The 21,340-nt window shown below is 51.7% G+C and overlaps 1 protein-coding gene across 1 annotated transcript in view; it reads left to right on the forward strand.

Annotated features, from left to right (window-relative positions):
* The first annotated feature begins 9,630 nt into the window (after nt 1-9,630).
* Nucleotides 9,631-21,340, forward strand: part of CMIP (c-Maf inducing protein) — a 254,893-nt gene continuing 243,183 nt past the window's right edge. Inside the window, exon 1 of the mRNA XM_066350272.1 lies at nt 9,631-10,347. Within this exon, the coding sequence (XP_066206369.1) occupies nt 10,048-10,347 (300 nt within the window). The 5' untranslated portion in view covers nt 9,631-10,047. The remainder of the gene's footprint in view (nt 10,348-21,340) is intronic.

Genomic DNA, 21,340 nt, shown 5'->3' on the forward strand with positions numbered 1-21,340 from the left:
TAGAACAGACTTCTCTCAGCCACCCAGCCGACATCTTGACTTTGAACTTCCAGGCTGCAGAGCTGTGAGAGAGTAAATTTCTGTTGTTTAAGCTCCCGTTGGTTTGTGGGGCTTTGTTACAGCAGCCCCGGGACACTCAGCAGGGGCTGACAGACCAGAATGTGGGCGTGGTGGCCTTCTCTCTGGGAGGCCTTGGGCAACTCACTTTCCTTTTTTGAGCCTGGAGCCCGGACCTGGAACTCTGAAGCCTGGCTGGACAAAGACTGGTCAGGTCCAGCCAATCCCTTACCTGGACATTGGGAGGTGGGAAACTGGGTGACAGTGACCACTGAACCCTGGGGACTGGGTTGAGAAGGCCGTTTTGGGCCCAGTGCAAGATACACAAGCAGAGGCAGCCAGGGTTCCAGGAGGCGCTAAACCAGACTCCCAGAGAAACCAGGAAAAAAGACAGAGGGGAGAAAGGAGCCTCCGTGCAGAGCCTGCGGGATCCCTGTTCCTCCCCAGGCCCGGCTGGTGAGCGGCTGGGCTCTTGTGTGCATCCGATTCCCACAGACTCCCCTTCCTGTGGTGTCGCAGGGGGTGCTTTATCTCTTTGCCTGTCTCTGACCAGGCTTTGAGAACTATAAAGTGAGGACCACATTTTCTCAGCATCAACATTGAGTGCCTGCTGGTGTCCAGGCGCAGGGCACGAGGTAAAGCAGCCCTGGGTCCTGCCCAGGTGGTCCCAGGCCAAGGGCAGTCACAGGGGACATGCGCAATGCCATGCCTGTTCCCCCAACTCCAGTTGAAAACAAAACAGCGGGGTCAGCCAGCAAAATGAGTGTTTTCCACTGTCGACTGTTAAATGCCTGTTGTGAAATGTCAGATATCACATTCTTCCCCTTCCTTGTCTTCCCCCCCCCCCCCATTTTGAGAAACATGGGCTAACAGAGGAAATAGAAAATGCATGATTAGGGCTAAAATAGGCCATACAGCCTGATGGCTGAGAGAGAGTGGTTCTGGTACTGGATTGGTTGAGTTCAAGTGTGATCTTAAGCTAGTTTTTAACCTCTATGCATCTCAGTTTCCTCATCTGTACAATGGACAAAATAAAACTCATTGCCGTCTTGTGAGGATTAATTTAAAGGAGTGAACGTATGCAAAGTGCTTACACAGTTGGCAGGCACACAGTAAGCCCTATGTGGACAGTGGCTCTTATTATTAATAAAGAAATGCACAAGGTCGGGGAACACAATGAAAGAAGTGGTTATTATCTGTTATATTTCTTGGGGGGTCTGCCCACACTGTACTGTGTCCTCTTCTAGGGAATAGTCGCCATATATATATTTTATATATTTTTATACATATATAATATATATAGTATATATATATTATGTTTTTATACATATATAATATATATATAAACTATATATATATTTTTTGAGACAGAGAGAGAGAGTCAGAGAGAGGGATAGACAGGGACAGACAGGAACGGAGAGATGAGAAGCATCAATCATTAGTTTTTCGTTGCGCATCGCAACACCTTAGTTGTTCATTGATTGCTTTCTCATATGTGCCTTGACCGCGGGCCTTCAGCAGACCGAGTGACCCCTTGCTCGAGCCAGTGACCTTGGGCTCAAGCTGGTGAACTTTTGCTCAAACCAGATGAGCCCGTGCTCAAGCTGGCGACCTCGGGGTCTCGAACCTGGGTCTTTTGCATCCCAGTCTGACGCTCTATCCACTGTGCCACAGCCTGGTCAGGCCATATATATATATATATATATATATATATATATATATATATATATATATATATAAACTTGGTTTGGACACTGGCTGAGTTGGGCCCTGGTCCAAGTTGAGCCAACCAAGTCCTTCCCTTAGAACTGGGCCAAACATGTCCTAATTTGACCCCAGCTAGTCTCTCAAATGGCCACCTCTGTCATGCTGAAGTGACATAACAGAGAAAGCCAGGAGGTGGGGAAGGAGGATGCAGAGTGAGACAGATATGTGAAGCAGAGAGAAGGCCCCTGGGTCCCTGGTTTTGGCTCTTTCTGAATCCTAGACACCTTCATGCCATTGGAGCGCTAGTGAAACAACCTTGACTCCTTATAACCAATCTCCACTCTTTTATTTTTGATTGATTTTAGAGAGCCAGAGAGAAGGCAGAGAGAGAGAAGCATTCATTTGTTCCACTTGTGTATTCATTGATCACTTCCCGTACGTGCCCTGACCACCAGGGATTGAACCTACAACCTTGGTGTTTCAGAACAATGCTCTGATTGAGCTAACTGGCCAGGGCACCATCTCCACTCTTTGGAGAAGCTACTTTGATTGTTTTCTGTTGCAACCAAGGTGTTTTGGCTGACACCTGGATGCTGGGGACTGCCTTCTCATTTCTCTGCATTTGTGAGACTCTGATTTTCCTGAAGTTACAAGAAAATGCCCACTCCTTTCCTTTCAGCCCAGGCTGGCTGGAATCAGTTTGTGGTTGAAGAAAGAGACCAGGAGTTGAGAAACCATTTTTTCCCTACCGTTTATCGAGCACAGACTTCTTCCTAAGCCTTGTTCTGAACACTTCACATGCATTATCTCATTAGCTCCATTGTGAATATCATAATTTGATCTGTTTCTCAGATGAAGAGACTGAGGTTCAGAGAGGTTAAGTGATTTAGTTAGTGTAACCCAGCTAAGGGAAGTGGACAGATGTCAACTTTGTGCTTTCAAGCTCTTCATCCTACCTGGGGCCACTGGATAGCATCTTCCCTGCTGTGAGATCTTAGAGAAACCCTTGATCTCACCTCAGCTTCCTAATCTGGGATATGGGATATCATCACCCTTCCCATCCGAAGGCTGTTTGGAGTGGCTGATGCAAAGGGAGGTGAGGGTAAGTTTTGGAAGAGCCCCGTGTTTCCCACACATGTAACCCCCCCCCCCCCACTTCCTTTCATTGCTTCTTAGCAACTGACTCAGAGCGGATGGAGGGGAAAGGAGGTCACATTCAAATTGGTCAGTCTGAGCAGCTCACCACAAAGGCTGGTGTGGGAGAGAGATGCGAATAATCTGAAAAGCACAGTTTTTATTTTTAAAAATATAGCCCTGGCTGGTTGGCTCAGTGGTAGAGCATCGGCCTGGCATGCAGGAGTCCCGGGTTCGATTCCCAGCCAGGGCACACAGGAGAAGCGCCCATCTGCTTCTCTACCCCACCCCCTCTCCTTCCTCTCTGTCTCTCTCTTCCCCTCCCGCAGCCAAGGCTCCATTGGAGCAAAGTTGGCCCGGGTGCTGAGGATGGCTCTGTGGCCTCTGCCTCAGGCGCTTGAATGGCTCTGGCTACAACGGAGCAACGCCCCAGATGGGCAGAGCATTGCCCCCTGGTGGGCGTGCCGGGTGGATCCTGGTTGGGTGCACGCGGGAGTCTGTCTGACTGCCTCCCGTTTCCAACTTCAGAAAAATACAAAAAAAAAAAAAATCACCCATGATACTCCATCCTCCATGTGGCTGTGCCAGGCATCATTTCCACGCATCAGCGGCAGCCTGGCAGTATTGGGCTTTTCACAAAAGTCCCTGTGAATTTAACAAGAATGAATGGCATTTATCTTCTTTTTTTAAATTAAAACAAATCAATATGTGCTAATTGCAGAAACTTTGGGGTGGCATTAACAGGAACAAAATCTACCTGAAAGCGTTACCGCCATGTCAGCAACAAGCGGAACAGACGTCAACCCATACGCAGGCACCGACACGGACAGAACTCAAAAACTGTTATGCAGAGTCAAAGAAGTCAGACCCCCGAAAGTGCTCTTTTGCTTCTATTTGTATGAAATTCAAGAAGAGGTACAGCTAGCTACAGTGAGAGACAGCAGATGAGGGCTTGCTGGGGCCAGAAGAAACACAAAGAAACTTCTGGGGCTGTGGGAATGTTCTATATGGTATCTCTGTTAAGGTGGGAGTATATATTTAACACTTATCAACCTGTTCTTTAAAAATGGGCACATTTTATTTCATGTAAATTATACTTCCAACAACACTGGTTTAAAGGGGTGGAAAATGACCTGTACTTCCACTCTCCTGCAGTGGGGGTCTTAGACAAACCCTGCATCTGGCCTTGGTTACCTTGTTCTTGGTTATCCCGGGCTAACTGCAATTAAGATTTTGCTATGTGTATGTAACTCAACCAATCTACTGTGTGTGAGAAATATTAGTTCCAGGGAAACTATCAATTCTCTAAAATATTAACCTCAGGCTTCATAATTTGGTGGAAGCGAGACAGAAAGGGGAGAGGCTGGTACTTCATTTTCCTTAGGTGCCTTTCTTTATCCTCTGAAACCAAAGAAGAGGGGTGAATGGCCCAGTAACCACTGAGCCACCCAGTATCACAGGCTGATAAATAGGAAAGTGCTCCCACCCCTTTCCCTTCACTGCTGACGAGCCTAGAAAATGGGCTGACTTCACATCAGCTCAGAGGAGGGAGGAAGATGTTCGTCAGTTTCAAGATAAAAAACATGACTCCTCTCCCTTATTATACCAGAAGAAGAGCACATTTTATTATGTGATCAGCACATTAGATGCCATCAGTGTGGAATGTATGTTCCATTATGCTGGTGTCTCATGCCTATTAAAAATGAGGTTTGGGAATGATCTCCGAGCTGATGTAATTTTGAGACAGTTTTCAGATGGAACTTCTTGAGAGTTCCTGAAAAGCAATAGTGCCATGAGTGGCTACGAAATTGGGACCACTTAAGAACAAACAGTCTTGGTGCCTGCTTTTGGTGCTTAGCATTTTATTACAAGTGTGGCCTCAATGCCGTTCAATAGGCTCCAAAACCAGGACTGAAAAGAGGTTGCACCTTATTCCATTCTATGGGTCCCTGTGTTCCTTGACAGTCTGATAAAGCCAGCGGTGAGTTGGCATCAGCCCCCTGGAAGTAGCATCTGAGGACGAACGTGCTGTTCCATGAGTATGAACAATATACTCTCCCCCAGACTGCTACCCCCAGGATGGCCGGGAGCAGGATGTGCCTACCGAGAGGGCAAGGAAAACATCTTCCTTAAACTAGGGGGTTCTCATCTAGCCATGATTTTGGCTCCTAGGTGATATGTGGCAATGCCTGGAAATAATTTGGTTGTCACAAATTGTGGGTGCCACTGGTATCTATGAGTAGAGGCCAGGGATGCTGCTAAATGTCCTCCAATGCACGGGACAGCTGTCTGCCACCAAGAATTCTCTAGCCCCAAATGTCAACAGGTGAAGGTTGGAAACCCTGCAGAGATGTGGCATCTGGCGTGTCTGCACTCCGGTTGTTGGGCAAATGGGAAAGGTTCAGAGAAGTGGACTAGATGGAGGGGTAACATTCAGGGCTGTATAAACAATGAATTCTAAAATGACAGTGGGGGCGTGAAGCTTATTCAAAGTGCTTACTCTGCACCAGGCTGTGAGCTCGTTTAACTTCTACAACTCTGGAAAAAGCTACTGTTATGACAGTACTTTAAAGTAAATCAACCGAAGATATACACAGTTGGAAAAAAGAAGAGGAAGATGTTTTCTTCTTGGGATGCTGGTGGTGTCTGGTCCCCACTTGACTGTGAGCCCCAAGAGGAAAACATGTTGTGTAAACTGGATCTGTAGTACCCAACAAAGTCCCTGGCACTCAGGAGGTGCTAACAGATAGATATTTAGTGGAACAGAATGAAAAGGTGAGGGAAGCAGGGCAATGTTTCCTAGTGGTTAGAACACTGGCATTGCAGTTAGATTTCCATCCACTCAGCAGATAGCCATTGTGCACCTACTCTGGGTCAGCCCCTAGAGAAGCAGGGAGCGGCATGCTGGAGCTGACCTACACTGGCTTGTGAGAGCTGATTGTTCATTTTTTGGGAAGCTTGCAAACTGGTTGTCAAACAGCCATTAAACATGATGAAATTATATAAAGTTAACATTAAATAAATTATATATTTTAAAAGGTAATAAGATGTATCACTTCCTAATTATTTTACTTGTATCTTTGATTTGGAGGCTATTTATGTCTATTTCAGGGGTTGCCAAACTTTTTTCTGTATGAGGGCCAGAGTAAATGTTTCATGCATTGCAGGTCAGGAGATGAAGCTGGCCCCTCAGCCATGGTTTGCTGTCCCCTGGTCTGCTGTGTCCGTAGGGTAGAAATACTCTGCAATGGGGCACATCGCTTTACAACTCTACCCTCAGTCATACATGTTGGTAGCTTGAAACTGGCCCTGGTGGGAATATTTATACCATGGAAATTGTCAGATGCTGTGAATCAGGGATTTCCTTCCTTTCAGCAAGCTGATTGTTAAACATTTACCAGCAAACCGCTGGACACAATGATGGGCAACACTAGAATGAACCCTGCCCTTTGGGAGGGTTCAGAGTCAGGTTCGTGCATCATTTCTTGGTGGGGTGGGGCAAGGAGGGAGTGGTGCAAAGGCTGGTGACTATCTCCACTCCGAGGACACTCAGCCACAGGTGTGCCTGCCGGGTGGGGCAGGGCTGCTAGAAGGGGGTGCTCAGGGTGGCCTCTTCTAGGGCTGGCCATCCACAGTGATGCTCCTGTCCCACACCAGGGGCGGCGCCACCTCGGTAGATTCCTTTGTGGGGAGCCTGGGCAGCAAGTCTGTCTTGCCCCTCTGAGTTAGCACAACGAAGACTTCAAGGACTTGGGAGTTGAGATGTGAGCTCATGAGGGCTGTTTATCACCTGCTCACTGCAACCCCAGCCCCCATCTGGGGTTGGTCCTCCATCAGTGCAGCTCAGGAGTGAACCCACAGTGGGTTGCTGAACTCAAGTGATGCTTTGAGCAGGTGAGAGCAGAACAGGGTCCTTTGGGACCTGGCTCAGATAAGGAGGGACCGATAGAAAAGAATGCAGAAAATGACAGGTTTGCCTGGTGACCTTGTTCAATGACGGCCTATGGGAGCTCAAGCAGAGTGAAAGGGGTCATGAACTCCCGTGTTCTCACTGCTGCTCCATAAACCTCTCAAGTTCAGTGCCAGGAGGGTGAACTCTAAGGGGCCAGAGAGTCTGGATTCCTGTGGCATTGAGGATGACTTGGGTACATGATCCATCCATAGAAACTTGACAGGCTCGTGTCTCCTGCAGGGAGGGGGCTTATAATGATATCGGACAGCTGGACCCAGATTCATTTCTAGGTCAAGAACCCGGGATAATGGGAGGTGAGGGTCTCTGCAATGAGTTACATGAGTCCCAGTCTAGGAGGCTGGAGACTCGACTATCACTGAGTGAACACCAATGCCATCCCATCTCATCCTGTCTCAACTTACTGACCTGGTCCTATGGCTGGCATGTTGGAAGCACCAGAGAACAGGCAAGTGTGGCAATCAGACATTGCCAATTTGTTGAGCCCTGACCATATGCAGGCCCTGAGCCAGCTTAGCTGTCAACCAGAAACTCTTGATTTCTGCCCCAAGGAACTTTTCTTTGTACAAGCATATGGGGGTTCTGTGTCACTGATTGTGAACTAAAAATTTAAAAATTATTTAAAGAAGACTGGATACTTTCATCTCTTAGGCCTCTGCCCTGCATTCCCGGGGCACCTTGTGTGCTTTGGCAAACGAGCTAGTCTCTTGCACAGGCCAAGTGTCCTCCCACCTCCACGTGCCACTTGCCCCCCTTCCAGGAACATCTCTCCCCTTCCTGACCTGATTCCTAAAGCCCTCCTGAAGTCAGGACATGTACACCAGCACCTGACGCATTACGTTCCCTCTCTGCTCTTGGAGCTCAAGCACAGTGTGGTTGGTCACTGCCTTTATCATCCTTTATCTGAACTCCGTACCTGGGCCCAATCCTGACTAGCTAAGTGAGCAAGTAACTCAGCCTCTCAGTATTCTCATCTGCAAGAAAGGAGGTGGTGGCAGCTATGTCATAAGGTTGCTGTGATAAAGGAAAGCTGAATGCCTGTACAATGGTAGCACATAGGAAGTGCTTAGGCTATTGTGGCTATTTTAGGAATAACTCCTATGACAACTTACAGCAGGAGCTCAATAAAGGTTTGAACAACTAACCTAATCCCATCCTTTCACAGCTAGGTCACAACCATCCCTTGTGCCGACATCGACAGCATGAGGTGGGGGCTCAGGTTTGCCCCTTTCTTGCTTGGTTTTCTTAAGGCTATTGAAGCTTAGAACTTGAATGAAATGCCGGCAAGTTGTGGGGAGATGATGAATACCTCATTTTCTTAACTGTGCCTCCCACCAGGCGTATGAGCAGAGAACAGCTCTGCCCATTTCCAGGGCAGCCCGGACATTTGAGTCTTATTCCATGAGGAAGGCCTTGCCTTCCACCCTCTTCCTTCAGCCCTGGCCAGGCTCAGGGCAGAGAGGTTTTGGGGAGCCTCTCCTCCATCTTGTCTGTTCTGGGAGAGAGTGGGGACATAATCCCACTGCAGGGACTCTGTGGACAAACTGCGGCATTCATGATGCTATTCGACACATGCTCACACACGCATGTGTTCACTATAAGGCTCCTTCACTTAACAAAAAGGTAAAAACTGGGCTTTTTCCCAGTATTAACTGCAGAAGTGTTTGGACGTGAGCAAGTCTGATGGAGGATCAGAACATTTGCTGGATGGTGGGTGTCAGGTGTGTCCTGATGGCCGAAAAGGAGTGCTTTTGTTTTAGTTCTTGTTACTGAACGACACTGGGGTTCACCCCACGAAAGTGCTACCGGTAGGATTCTCTCCTGCACCTGGTGCTGGGCCTGAGGATGCAGAGATGCATGGCCAGGTTCTGGTCTGAGGGGAGAGGTAAAGAAGCTGGACCCACGGGAGTGCAGGAAGAGGAGTGGGCAGTCCAGCAGCTTTGGGGGGAGGCTTTGTTGCCTAGATTCCTAGAAGGGGTCAGACTCCAGGGGCAAAAAAACAACAGGGACTGGGGAGCCTGTCCCCTCCTCGCGGGCGGCTCAGGACTCCAAACGCCAAGGCGGTAGACATCTGCAAAAGGCCAGAGGTTGGCACATTTGGTAGGCTGAGATAGGACAGTGTGGGCTCATTATCCGGATAATTGAGGGCACGTTTTCAGTTCGAGGAACCATTCCTGTCTTACGGTCCCATCTGGCCAACCAGATGGGCAGCCTGAGCTGTGGAGGGGTGTCAGAGGTCAGGCAGTTCAGCCCTCACCCCTCCAGCCCAGCCCAGCCCAGCCCAGCCCCGGTCCCTCTGGTTTGCACCTGGCCGCACCTCTGCCGTCCGCGTTGACATGCTTCAGGGCGCTGAAGTTTCTGATCCGCGCCGACAGGGTGGGGAGCGTGGGGTGCAAGGATCACGCTGGTCCCCCACGGGTCTCGCCGCTCCGCACCCGTCTGGGCACCGGCGGGGGCGCGGCTGGGCGTGACGTCACGCGCCCCGCCCCCGCGGCCGCAGCCCACCCTCACATTCCGGGCGGGGCCTGGCGGGGGCCTGGCGGGGCTCGCGCGCCGCAGCCCCCTCCCCAGGGGCCGCCCCCTCCGGTCGGGCCGCGCCTCCGCCCCTCACGTCCCCGCCCGGCGGCCGACTCCGCCGGCCAGAGGCCGAAGCCGCGGCGGCCGCCGCCGTTGCCGCCATTGACGTCAGAGGGGCGGGCACATGACCCCGCGGGGACCAATCGCGCGGGCGCCCAGCAGCTTCTGCAATCTCTCAACTGAGCCGGCCCCCGCGGCCCCCGCCGCACACTTGCCCGCGGACGGCCGCCCAGACACACGTACTGTACACACGAGCGGGTGGCGGGGCCGAGACACGCCCGCCGCGCGGCCCCCGCTCGCCGCTGCCGCCGGCCCCCGGCGCTGCCCGCGTCCTCGCCCTCCCGCCCAAAAAGCCGGTCCGGCCGCCGCGAGCATGCACCCGACAAGCTAGGAAGAAGCCGAGCCCCGCAGGAAAGAGCGAGCGCCGGCCGCGCCAGCCGCCCGCCCGCCCCGGGCCCCTCCCCTGCGGGCGCCCCCAGCCCCACACCCCCCCACCTTCCTGAGCGGTGGGGGGGTGCGGGCCGCCGAACGGGGGCCCCGCCGCCCCGCAGCCGGGACAGCCCCTTCCCCCGCCCCCGGCCCCCTCCCCGGCCCGGCCGGCCATGGATCTGACCAGCAGCTCGGGCGGCGGCGGCGACCCCCGGCAGATCGAGGAGACCAAGCCGCTGCTGGGGGGCGACGTGCCGGCCCCCGAGGGCACGAAGATGGGCGCCGTGCCTTGCCGCCGGGCTCTTCTGCTGTGCAACGGGATGAGGTACAAACTGCTGCAGGAGGGCGACATCCAGGTCTGTGTCATCCGGCACCCGCGGACCTTTCTCAGCAAGATCCTCACCTCGAAATTCCTGAGGCGCTGGGAGCCGCACCACCTAACGCTGGCCGACAACAGCCTGGCGTCCGCCACGGTGAGTCGCTCCGCGCGGCCGCGCGCCTCCCCTCGGGGCCGGGAGGCGCCCCCTCCCACCGCTGCACCTGGAGCCCGGGCCTGCTGCGCGCGGGGGGCGCCGGGGGCGGGGAGAGCCGGGCACCCCGCTCCTGGCCCGGGCTCGGGGCTGGATTGTAGAATCCGGAGCTCTGCTCAGCCGGCGGCTCGGGGGCACCCTTAGAATTCTCTGGAGAGGATCTGGCCCACCTCAGGCTGAGCATTTGGAGACCTCTTGGGCCCAGCTCTTAGGTTTCTTACGGATGGGACGGTGGGATAGACCCAGGGCTGGGCCCTGATGGTGGTGAGAGTTCCATTTCTGAAAGCCTACGGTGGACAGAAAAACAAAACCACCAAAAACTAAAACACAAAACCTCTCAAACCCCTAACAACCTCAAAACCCCAAAACCTAAAGAATTTCCAGAAACCAATTTATTATTTTTTGCTGTACCCGGTTTTTATTCTTTTTTCCTGCCCAGGCTGGTGGGCAAAACTGGGTGCTTCCCTTTCTGAAAACTCTCTTTGGCACATTGGGAGGTTGGAAGTGCAGAGCGAGGGGGCAGGGGTCCTGAGCTATCTCCTCCCCACCCAGGGCTCAGGGTCAGCCTCTAGTGTGGAAGCTGGCCTGTGTGCCTGTGGTCTTGCATTGTCCGTGAAGTGTGTGTAGACGTGTGTTGCTGGGGATTTTATTTTGTCACTGTTAATTGTTTTTAAATATATGGCTGGGACTGGGTCAGCTGGGTGAGAGGAAGAGAAGTCATTGATCTGTTTCTGAAATCAAATCTGCAAGGTGGAGAGAGACAGCTGTGGTGGGTCGCAGGGCGGGGGTGGCAGGCAGGAGCTTGAACAGGATGCTTTGTGTTTTGAAACAAGGACAGTTTAAAGCACCATATCTGCTTGGGCCTGAGCCTTGCTTAGGGGGTTCCTTCCTCTATGGAGTGGTGACAGGTCTTCCCCAGAATGCACATTTCCCCCTGAGGCCACTGTGAGCCTGTTTACTAAGCACAGTGGGGGGTTGGGGGGGAGGACAGAATCCACCGCCTGCCTACACCTGTGCCAAGAAAACCCAGCCAGGAAACAGGGTGTCGCTTACATGGCATGTCACAAACGTGTAGCGTGTGTAGACATTTCCCCGGCATCCATGTTCCCTTGGCAGTGTGTCACAGGCCGTGACACATGCTCCAAGGAATGGGGATGGGGAAAAGTTAGCAGAAGAAACCCTACTCCATGAAACAGCCGCCCCCCTCCTGAGAGCATTGAAGCACACGAGGACTTTTATTCTGAATTTTGGGACCGATGTGCTGAGAACACCTATTTTTTCTTTCCTGTGGGCACGTTGGTGCAATGTCTGCAAAGGCTGCTTTCTCAGGGAGGATCACTAGTTGTCGAGAAGCGGCCCAGGCCCATTTTCAGGCTAGTGCAGATTCTTAAACCCTTCGCAAGCCACAGGCCTTAGCCTTTGGCTTTTCATGTGATGGCGATAGAGCCTCAGGAAATTTGCCCTCACGCAGCATTTCAGATTAGTGTCCTCAGTAGTTCCCTGCCTGGGACCTGGCTTCAGAATTGTCCCCTTACTCAGGGGGGCTTTATTTTTTTCTACCAGCCCTCAAAATGAAGGAAGGGGGGAGAAAATGGTTGAGAGGCACAGTGACTGTGGGAAGGACAGGCTGAGCTCTCCTGCACTCCCCTGGGAGTGTCTTCTGCTGCTGTTGGCCATGGTCTGGAGGTGGCTCAAGGCCCCTGACTTACCTCTGATTGCTCAAGAGGTATATGAGAGAGAGAGAGAGAGAAAGAGAGGGAGGGAGGAAAAGCTGAAGCCTGGTGCTGGTTTCTTAAGCAGCCAGAGGTCCTGGCCCCACCGTCACCAGCCAAGGTGGGTGGCACTGCTGTAGCTTGGGCCTTCCTGGAGAGGAGCTGTGATTTTCACGACTGGGAACTGAGGGCTATCCATGGAACAAGATTTGTCTCAGCAGAACCTGGATCTGGTGTTGGGAAATGTGGAAGGAGGAACTCTGAGCTAGTGTCCAATGAGCTGGCATAATTCTCCTTCTGCCTGTCATCATTAAACCCCCCAGGCAGGGCAGGGGTGTCCTTAAATCGCCCCCATGGTGGGCTCCAATGGTGTACATGGCTCCAATAGGGTGAGCATGGAGGGGGGCAGGTTGGATCAGGGCAGTTGCCTCCAGCCAGGACAGAGGTGGGGTTGGGACTATTCCTGGGGACCTTGCCTCATCATGAGACACCTGGTTGGTGTCCAGGCCATAGGAAGCAAAGCAGCCCTGAGGGGTTTTTCTGAGGCCTGGGCATTATGTAATCTGTCTGCATTTTATAGTGTGGCCCAAGCACTCTACTGAGAAATAGTAGCCCAAATGAAACAAAGGTGAGTTTGAGTGCAGTTTACTACAACAGCAAGTCCTGTGCAGCCCTGTTGCTTTGCAGAGTCCCGTGGCCTAGCCACAGGCTGCTGATATAACAAGTATATTTCATATCCTTTCATGAAATATGTACCATCTATATATAAAGTCATCTATACAGCCCAGCGTAAAACCATTTGGTAATTATCTGGTTAATTGTTTGGACTTCTGGAACAAGAGTCAGAGTGATTGATCTGGATTCAAATGAATACACAAACCAAATAGAAATACACTCTTTTGCCCAAACTGTCTTTGGAGTCTGTCTATACTGATCCAATTAACTGGATTATTGTCAGAGATAAAGACCAGGTTTCCAGGACCACAGCCATCTTGGGCAGGGGTGGAAGCATAGGTCTACCTGGTGGCAGTTCCTGCTGGCTATGTCCCTCAGGTGGACCTCTCCTGAGTCCGTGCTGGGGAGATGGTCTCAGCCTGGGGCTCCAGGAACTGGCAGCCTCACCCCCTGGCCTGGCTGTAAACTTTGCCTTCTGTGGGGTCAGGTTGGAGCTTGCCCTGTGCCTGTCTCCTGGGCCAGTTACTGATTAAATCCTTGCAGAGCCAACAGTGTGCCTAACGTGGCCTGTGACAGCGCCGGGCCTGATGCACTCTGTGCTTGAGACTTTGGATCCGGAAAGCTCATAAACAAAGAAGGAAGCACAAAGGCAACAGGGACCTGGCTGACGTGTGAGGGGAGGTTGGGAGGTGTTGTCCCTTCCCTGGGGTACATATGACCACACCTTGGGGGGGAAGGGCCCGCCTGCCCTGGCTGTGGCCTGGGCCTGGCACCTTATTCCCTTTTGCATCCAGACTTCCCAGGCCCTGGGCCTCCCTGGGCCTTTGTGGTGGCAATCGTAGTTGACGGCCAGGCGTCCTGCATAAGCAGCCAGGTCCGGTGAGGCTGGAATCCATTTTGCTGTTCTGTGTCTGGGTTGAATTTGATCACCTGCTAGACATATTTGTCCACCGGACAAGGGCTTTTGTCTGTGTGTGCTTTGTTCCCTCTGCGCCGAAGAAGTACAAATAAGCCGCTTACATTTTATTTCGCTTAGTTTTGTGCACGCATCACACGGCATCGCATGGTGTGTCCAATCCGACAAGTCTTGTATTCATTGACCTAACAGGGATCGGAGCACAGGTGACAATAGTGTTCTTTATTCTCAAGCCTTAATTCACCATTGACTTCTTTTTAAATTTTCACCAGTTTTCTGCTCTGATTGAAATGTTTCTGGCCTCGCCATGGAGAGGAACAGAGAAGTCACCTTAATTCTCATTGGGTTTCTTTAATCAGGTATTTTTTGGAGAGAGCAGCCTTCTTCTGAACTAGCACTTATGCTTACTAAGCATCTAGGTGTCAAGTGCTGAGCGGAAAATTCATCCCAACGGTGTGATTTCTACTTGAGGATTAAAGTTTGTGTCCTCCAGAGTAGTCAAAAGTCCCACGTGAATGCTTCTGCACATGTGTGTGCGTGTGCACGTGGGTTGATTTTTTTTTCACTTTGTTTCATGTACCACTTCCCATCTTTGATTTATGTGGTATTTATTGTGGCACTTAATAAAACCAAGAAAATTTTTTTCAATGCCATTTGTTATAAAAAGATTTTTGACTATATCAAATTTGTTTCCTGGATAACTTGTCCAATCGGAGGTGGTGGAGAGGAGGAGCAGAGACAGAGGAGGAAAAAAAAATCTCAATTCTCTGTAAATAAATATCAAATATGGTCTGCCTTCCCCAGGCTGTGGAAATACGTGCATTTAAAGGAGAGAGTATGTTTGATGTGGCCATTCATTCGCCTGGTGCAATCTCAGATGCCCTTTCTGGTTTGGGCAAGATTGTGCCAGTCCAGGTGGAAGGGGTTTCACTGCTCATGCCTGGGCTTTGCTGCCGAGCTGGCCACAAGGGTGGGTAAGGTGGATATGTGCCTTTGGCTTGGGCTCCATGGTCCACAGGTGGCTTCTACACAGGGCCCTCAGACTCACCTGGCAGTGGGGGAGGAAGGGCATTTCTGGGGCACCGTGTCCGGCAAATCTAGGTTTGTGCATACGCTGCTGCCTTGTTCCTTTTAACTGCTGCATAGTGTTCCATTGTAGAGGGGCACTGGATTAATGTAGGTAGACCATTCTGTATTGCTGGACATTAGGGGGAGTCTGGTGGCTGTGTCACCAAAGCTGTCTCGGGGGCCTCGCTGCCAGCCTTAGGACATCAGGGCAGCCTCTTTCCAGGCCGGCCAAGCTTGGTCCGTGTGGGTGGTACCCCCTTGGTGTTTTGGCAGAACGAACCTGTGCAATGGCTGAGCTATGCCATTGATTAGAGGATTCAGTGAGATTAGGCAAAGCAGCCTGATGGTTTAGGCTGCCTCCACTGTGGGGCAGAACTAACTCCGGGTTTGTCACTGGCACTGGGTCTGGATTCTGAAGGTACGATTCCCTGGCTGTGTGACTTTTGGCATGTGCTTCCCCCTGCTGGGCCTTGCTGTTTCTCCTTCTGAGGGTGGGATGTCCTACCTCATTGTCAGGGTTGCTGTAAGGATTGGAGAGGGTTCAGATTAGCACCTAGTGGGTGGCCGGTACAGAGTTAGGGGCATGACAAGGGGGCCAGAACTCCAATGCATATTTTCCTAATTACCCCGAGATAGCTTGGCGAAACTGCACAAGTGGAAGGACGTATTGCTGTGTAAACATGGGCAGTCCCCAGAGAAAAGTCTTCTGAGATGAGCAGTGAGTTTGGGAAAGTTAGGGTGTTTAGCAGATCTGGTATGTATGGAGGCAAGAAGTTGTTGAAAGCTGTTTAAGAAAAATTCCTCAGGGGGTACAGTCTAGTTTCTTTAAAAAAGTCACATGACTCTTTTTCTTTTTTTCTTAAATTGAAACAGTGATATACACATCAAATAAACTCAGATAGTACAACAAGGTAAGTAAGGAAAAGGAGGGGTCTCTCGTATTCCACGTCCGCTCTGCCCCAGGTTCTCCTAGGCAAGCCCGTCACCCGTTCCGGTTTGCCCTCGCTGGCCGTTCTGGTGCTCACACACAGCTCTGAGCCATTATTTCTCATTGGACCGTGGTTTTGGAGATTACTCTAGATTTGTGCATACGCCGCTGCCTTGTTCCTTTTAACTGCTGCATAGTGTTCCATTATAGAGGGGTACTGGATTAATGTAGGTAGACCATTCTTTATTGCTGGACATTTAGGTTAGTCCCGGTCTTTTGCTGTTTTAAAGAGGCACCTTCCATTTTTATTCAATTGTGTTGTTTCTGTTTTGATAATTTGAATGTTTTTTGCTTACTTCTTTGGTGGCTGTTGAAGTATTTAGTCCCAGAGTTGCTATGCAGGAGTGCAGTGTTTAGGGTCACGCTGCCTGGAGTCATGCTTCAGTCTGGCCGAATGTCACCAGTCAGCCTCCTTGGAAGGTCTGGCTACCTGGTCTCACCAGGAACTGAATCCAGGTGAGCAAGGCTTCCAATCAATCATACTGACCTCTGCCCTAAGGACAAAGGTCTGCAGAGCCTAGGACAGCTGTTTCCTGCTCCACCTGAGAGCATCATTTTTGTCTCCAAACTTCCTGCTTCCCCAGGATGGAAGCCAGCCCCTGTGGCCCTGGTCTAGAGAAAAGGAGGAAGTGAGAATGTCTTTTCCCAGCTCTTGGCTCTGGTGACAAGGCACCCAGTGCATTCAGCAGGGCACCCCGACGGAGGCTGGGCATGTTTGAAAGAAAGCTTTGCTGATATTAGCAGAGTCCTACCAAAGGGTGATGAAGTATGTGTGCGTGTGTGCATGTGTGCATGCATGTGCATGTGTATGTTTGTGTGTATTGTGGCAGACCCCTACAAAGAAAGTATTTCAGGTGCTGAAATAGTCCCATGATTAATTGCCTTTCTTTGTGCTTGTGACGTACAGAGGGTTTATAGCCTTGTCTGGGCTATGCAGTGAGGTGGCCAGAGAACAGCTGACCCCGTGGAGTGATCAGATAGGCGAGCTGGGATCCCACCCCTGCAACTTCCTAACTGGTGGGTGACCTTGGACAGGTCTCCTAACCTCTGTCCTTATCTGTAAAATTCAGATTGTGGGATTTCCTTTTAGCACTGACCTCAGTTTTAGGTGAGGTATAAAGTATGGCAGTTCATTTAGAACTCGTTTGACAGAAATATATCACTGTTCCAGACACTTTGAAGAAAACCCATTCCTTCAACCTTGTGTTGGTGGGGTGGGTGACAGACAGTCAACAACTAAGCAAGTAAATAAGAAATCTGCCTGGTTGTAGGTGTCAGGGCCCTGGAGAAAAGAAGGCAGGCAGATGTGTGGCATGTTTGGGGCTTGGGAACTGGGAGTCTTGTTGCTTTGCATGTGGCAGTCAGGGAAGGGGAGGAGGTGACATCTGGAGGCAGAGCATTCTAGGCAGAGGGAATGGCAGGTGCAAAGGTCCTGAGACTGGCTTGTACTTAGAAACCACCCAGTAAAGAGGCTGGCACTGAGTGCATTCTCTACAGTTGTCATTATCCTGCTTTCCAGGAGCTGTTATCATCTATTAAAAAATATTCACAAGCACCTGGAATGTGCCAGATGCTGGGTGTCCAGGCAGCTCCCAGTCCCATAGAGCTTTCATTCTAGTGCGTGCATGCATGTGTGTGTGTAAAAGCTAGTTCCCTCCTAATAAATAGTGAAGAATAGTGTTGGAGCTGTGCTTTAAGAGACTCTGAAATTACAAAGCCTGAGAAAACTTAAAAAACTAACTCCTTTTGCCCATACGGTGTTGCAAGGGTCCAGGATCTAGGACACACTAATCATCAAATTTGCCTCCAGGGTAGAGGAAGTATGTTGCCCAGAGACCCTTACAAATGACTCAGCATCTGGGCAGGAACTCACACTCAGGACTCCTGCCTCCCAGCACCTTGCAGTGTCTTCCTTTGTCATTGGCTCCCCTGCTTTCAAGCTGCTATCAGAAATGATATGATCGAGATTTACTTTGGTGGGAAGCAGAGGAGCTGGATTCTCCAGTCCTCAGGTGGGTGACGTGAGGACTGAGGCAGGCAGCTGATGTTTCCCTGGGGCTGGGCTGGCTCGGATGGGGTCATCAGGAGAGGGGAGATAACAGTGGAGCTGGTAGTAGTTTCCTGGATGTCCTGGGCCAGCCCTGAGCTCTGGGAGACCCAGAAAAGCTGCAGATGGGAGCACACGGTCTGGGAAAGCCTGCTTGCTGCCTCTGGTTTTGGCTCGCTGTTCAACCCAGGTGAATCTGACCGCTGGCACGCATGGGAGTGAGGCTCAGCGAGGCAGTGGCTCTGTTTGTATGCACGGGGCTGGGTGTAGTCAAGGCAGGCTGACTGCTGAAACAAGCAGCCCCCACACCTGGCTGGTTTACTTCTTGCTCATGTCACAGTCCAGTCTGGGTTTCTGCCCCCTGCAGGGCCTCATTGAGTAGGGGTCGGGGAGCGGGAGCAAGCACCAGAGCCATTTGTGGGCCTGGCTGGTCCCTTGGCCACAGCTCAGTCATGGAGCTTCCCACGTGCAGGGGAGGGTGAGGTGGGATGAACTGTGTCAAGGATAAAGGAGACCATGGCCTGACGACGACTCCCACCCAGGACAGGGGGGTCACCACAGTGGTCTGGAGGTCTCCGATGTGGCAGCAGCAGAGCTGCTTCCCTCGGACATGAAACGACATGAAAGGACATTCAGACAACATGGTCTCTCTGGTTCTGGGTTTGAGCTTGGTGGCAGGTCAGGAAAGCTTTCAGTCTTCTCTCTGGCGGGGAATAAAATAGAATAAGCAGGTCTATTGCAAGGGACGGAGCCCTGCACTGCTGATTATGATGACATGCGTGTCTGCCTGCTGTGTGCCAGGCACAGTGCTCATCTGCTTCTCTGTACAATCCTACGGGCTAGGTGTTATTATCCCCATTCTACTGATGCTGCAAAGGAGGCTCAGACAAGGAGGACCGGGAGTGGGTAGATTTCAGAGGCAAAGGCAGGTCTGCCCCACAGGCGAGTGTGAGTGCCCATAGATGTATGTGCATTTTCTGGGTGTGCATAAATGATTTCAGCCTCTTGCAAAAACATCTTAGTTGAAAATCAGTGTGCTTATCAGTTTCATGTTTGCCAATGTTTGGCAGACATTCCTCTGTGAATTTGTCAGGAAAGTCCAGGGAACTGGTGTTGGAAAGTGAATGCCAAGTGTTTGTAAAGGGTAAGCACCAGGTACTAGTTTGTGAATTGAGTGCCAGATACTATGTTTGCAGATGGAGTCCCCAGGCACTGCGTTTGCAAAAGGGGTGCTTCTGGATACCTTACATTTGCAAATGAGTACTCCTAGGTACTACACCTGCAAAGTCAGACAATCCTTACTCCCCAAAGGCTCATATTAAATCGGGGTACACTGTGAAGTACAATGTACTGTTGGGAGAGAGGAAGTGCTGTTGGGGCAGGTGGTTTCAGGAAGGACTTCATAGGGGAGACACATCTGGATGGGCAGAGGTGGGGTTGAAATGGGCCGAGTGGGGAAGAGGGCTAGGGGTGGGGATGGGCAGAGGAGGAGAGGCCAGAGCAGTGGGGGTCCATTCCGGTGGTCTGTGATAGTATCCCTGAGTGGTGGGCACCTGGGCACCATGAGAGTGTAGGAGGTAAAGGTAGAGTTAGGATCACTTCCTAGAGTGGGGCCATGAGTCAGGGTGAGGTTAGATTAGTGTTGGGTCACCAAAGTATGTTTGAGTTAGGAGGACCCTGATCCTGATGCAGAGAGGCAGGGGAGTGGCCACCATCTGGAAGCCTGGGATGCCCCTGGATGGAAACTTCGGCAGTGCAGGGCTCTGAGTCACCAGGCCCAGGCGTTAGTCACAGTAGTGACCACTGCAGCAGCTACTCATGAGCATTCTTTTTGCTAGGAGCTGGGTTAGGCGCTCACATTGATGGCTCCTACAACAACCCACCAACGTGTTGTTACTCTCTCCATTTTATAGATGGGGACACTGAGGCTCCTGTTAGCGGATATTCTTTGGCTGAAGGAAAAAATTTGTGAAAGAATGAACAAATGAGGCTGTGGCAGGGGTCTAGTTGGGAGGTCCCTTCTGTTGAAACGGGAAAGGGAAGAGCCACATTCAGACTTCCACCCGCCACTTCCCTTGTATCCTTGCATGTGTCTAGCCCCCTCCACGTGCCAGACATATCACACCGCTCCCTCCTCCGGGGCTGCTGAGGCCAAAGGAAGGAGTGTTGTATGCAGAGGACCTACGCCTCGCTGGGCGCGTGGTGCACACAGCCAGCCTCGAGGTCTACACAGGTCTGGGAGTTCCTGGCCCGCTGCCACGCACGTGGAGCTGCTGGGTCTGGCTGCCCGGCCTGGAGCTCCTGACGGGCTTCCACCGAAGGCCTTTGATACTTTCTGCATCCCAGCCCTGAAACCTCTGCCATGAGCTTTGGCTCAGAGGGCTTCCCTTCCCTTCTGGAACCTTCTTTGCTGGAGGTCTGGTGGGAAGGCCAAGGTGGCCCTCAGGCTGTTGAGAAGATGACACTATTGGGCCAAAACCCAGGGCAGGGGTAGTGGTACTCTGCTTTGTGTCTGCAGTGGGGCCTTATGTCGGTAGCTGTGGGGTGGTGGGGGGCAGGGCTGCCCCATTGGAAAGGGGAACAATGACTTGTGACGTGTGTTTGTTGCTCTTGTTGGCTGTGTTTCACGACCCTGTGACTGAGACTTGCATTGGGGCTAGGAAAAGTGAAAGAGTTTGAACTGTTCTAGCAGTCCCGTAGGCTTGGGGGTGCAAGCAGGGCCAGCCTGAGGGGTCAGGCGGATTGGGGGCGCCTGCAGGACGACAGGGCAGTAGTTCCCTCCAGCTACGCTGCATCCTCCGGCATATCTGTGCATTCAGTCTTCACAGCAGCCCCGGAGGGCCCAGTTTACAGGTGGGAAAACGGAGGCCCTGAGAGTTCCAGGCTAGCCACCTGGAGCCCAGATGATCTCGGCTCCAGAGCCAGAGTTCTTCTGCACAGCGCCATGATACTTCCTGGCCAGGGTTGGGACATAGGAGCCTGAGCAGCACGGACCAATCCCCAGCGAGGCTGTGGTAACAATGGCGAACACTTACACAGTGCTTATTACTCTGAACACTTTATGTAGATGCACTCATTTCATCCTCATACTGCCCCTGTGAGGCGTTGTTTTTATTGTCCCATTTTACAGGTGAGCAAACTGAAGCCCAGAGTGAAGAAGTCACTACTGGGGTTTGAACCCAACCAAGTCTTCTGGCTCCAGAGTATAACTGCAAGTGAACTGTGAGCAGGGTTCAAGAGCAGAGGGTTCGAAAAGCCCAAAGTGGCCCGGGCTGTGGGCTGGCCCATGGCAGAGCTTGGAGCTTGCCCTCCTGCCCTGGCATCACCTTGCTTCTTTGGAAACTGGCACAGTGGCCAGTAACCAGGAACTATGGGGGGGCTACAGGTGCCCTGATCTCGGTGTCTGGTCTGGCATGGGGCCAAGAGCCAGCAGGGACCCTGGAAGGAAATCCCGCTGGCTGGCTGGACATCAGCAAGCTCCTCACACTTTTGATCCCTCCAATCGGCCCCCCTGCTGCCCCTGCCTGCGC

Source organism: Saccopteryx leptura, chromosome 9, assembly GCF_036850995.1.
Source record: "Saccopteryx leptura isolate mSacLep1 chromosome 9, mSacLep1_pri_phased_curated, whole genome shotgun sequence".
Classification (NCBI taxonomy): Eukaryota; Metazoa; Chordata; class Mammalia; order Chiroptera; family Emballonuridae; genus Saccopteryx; species Saccopteryx leptura.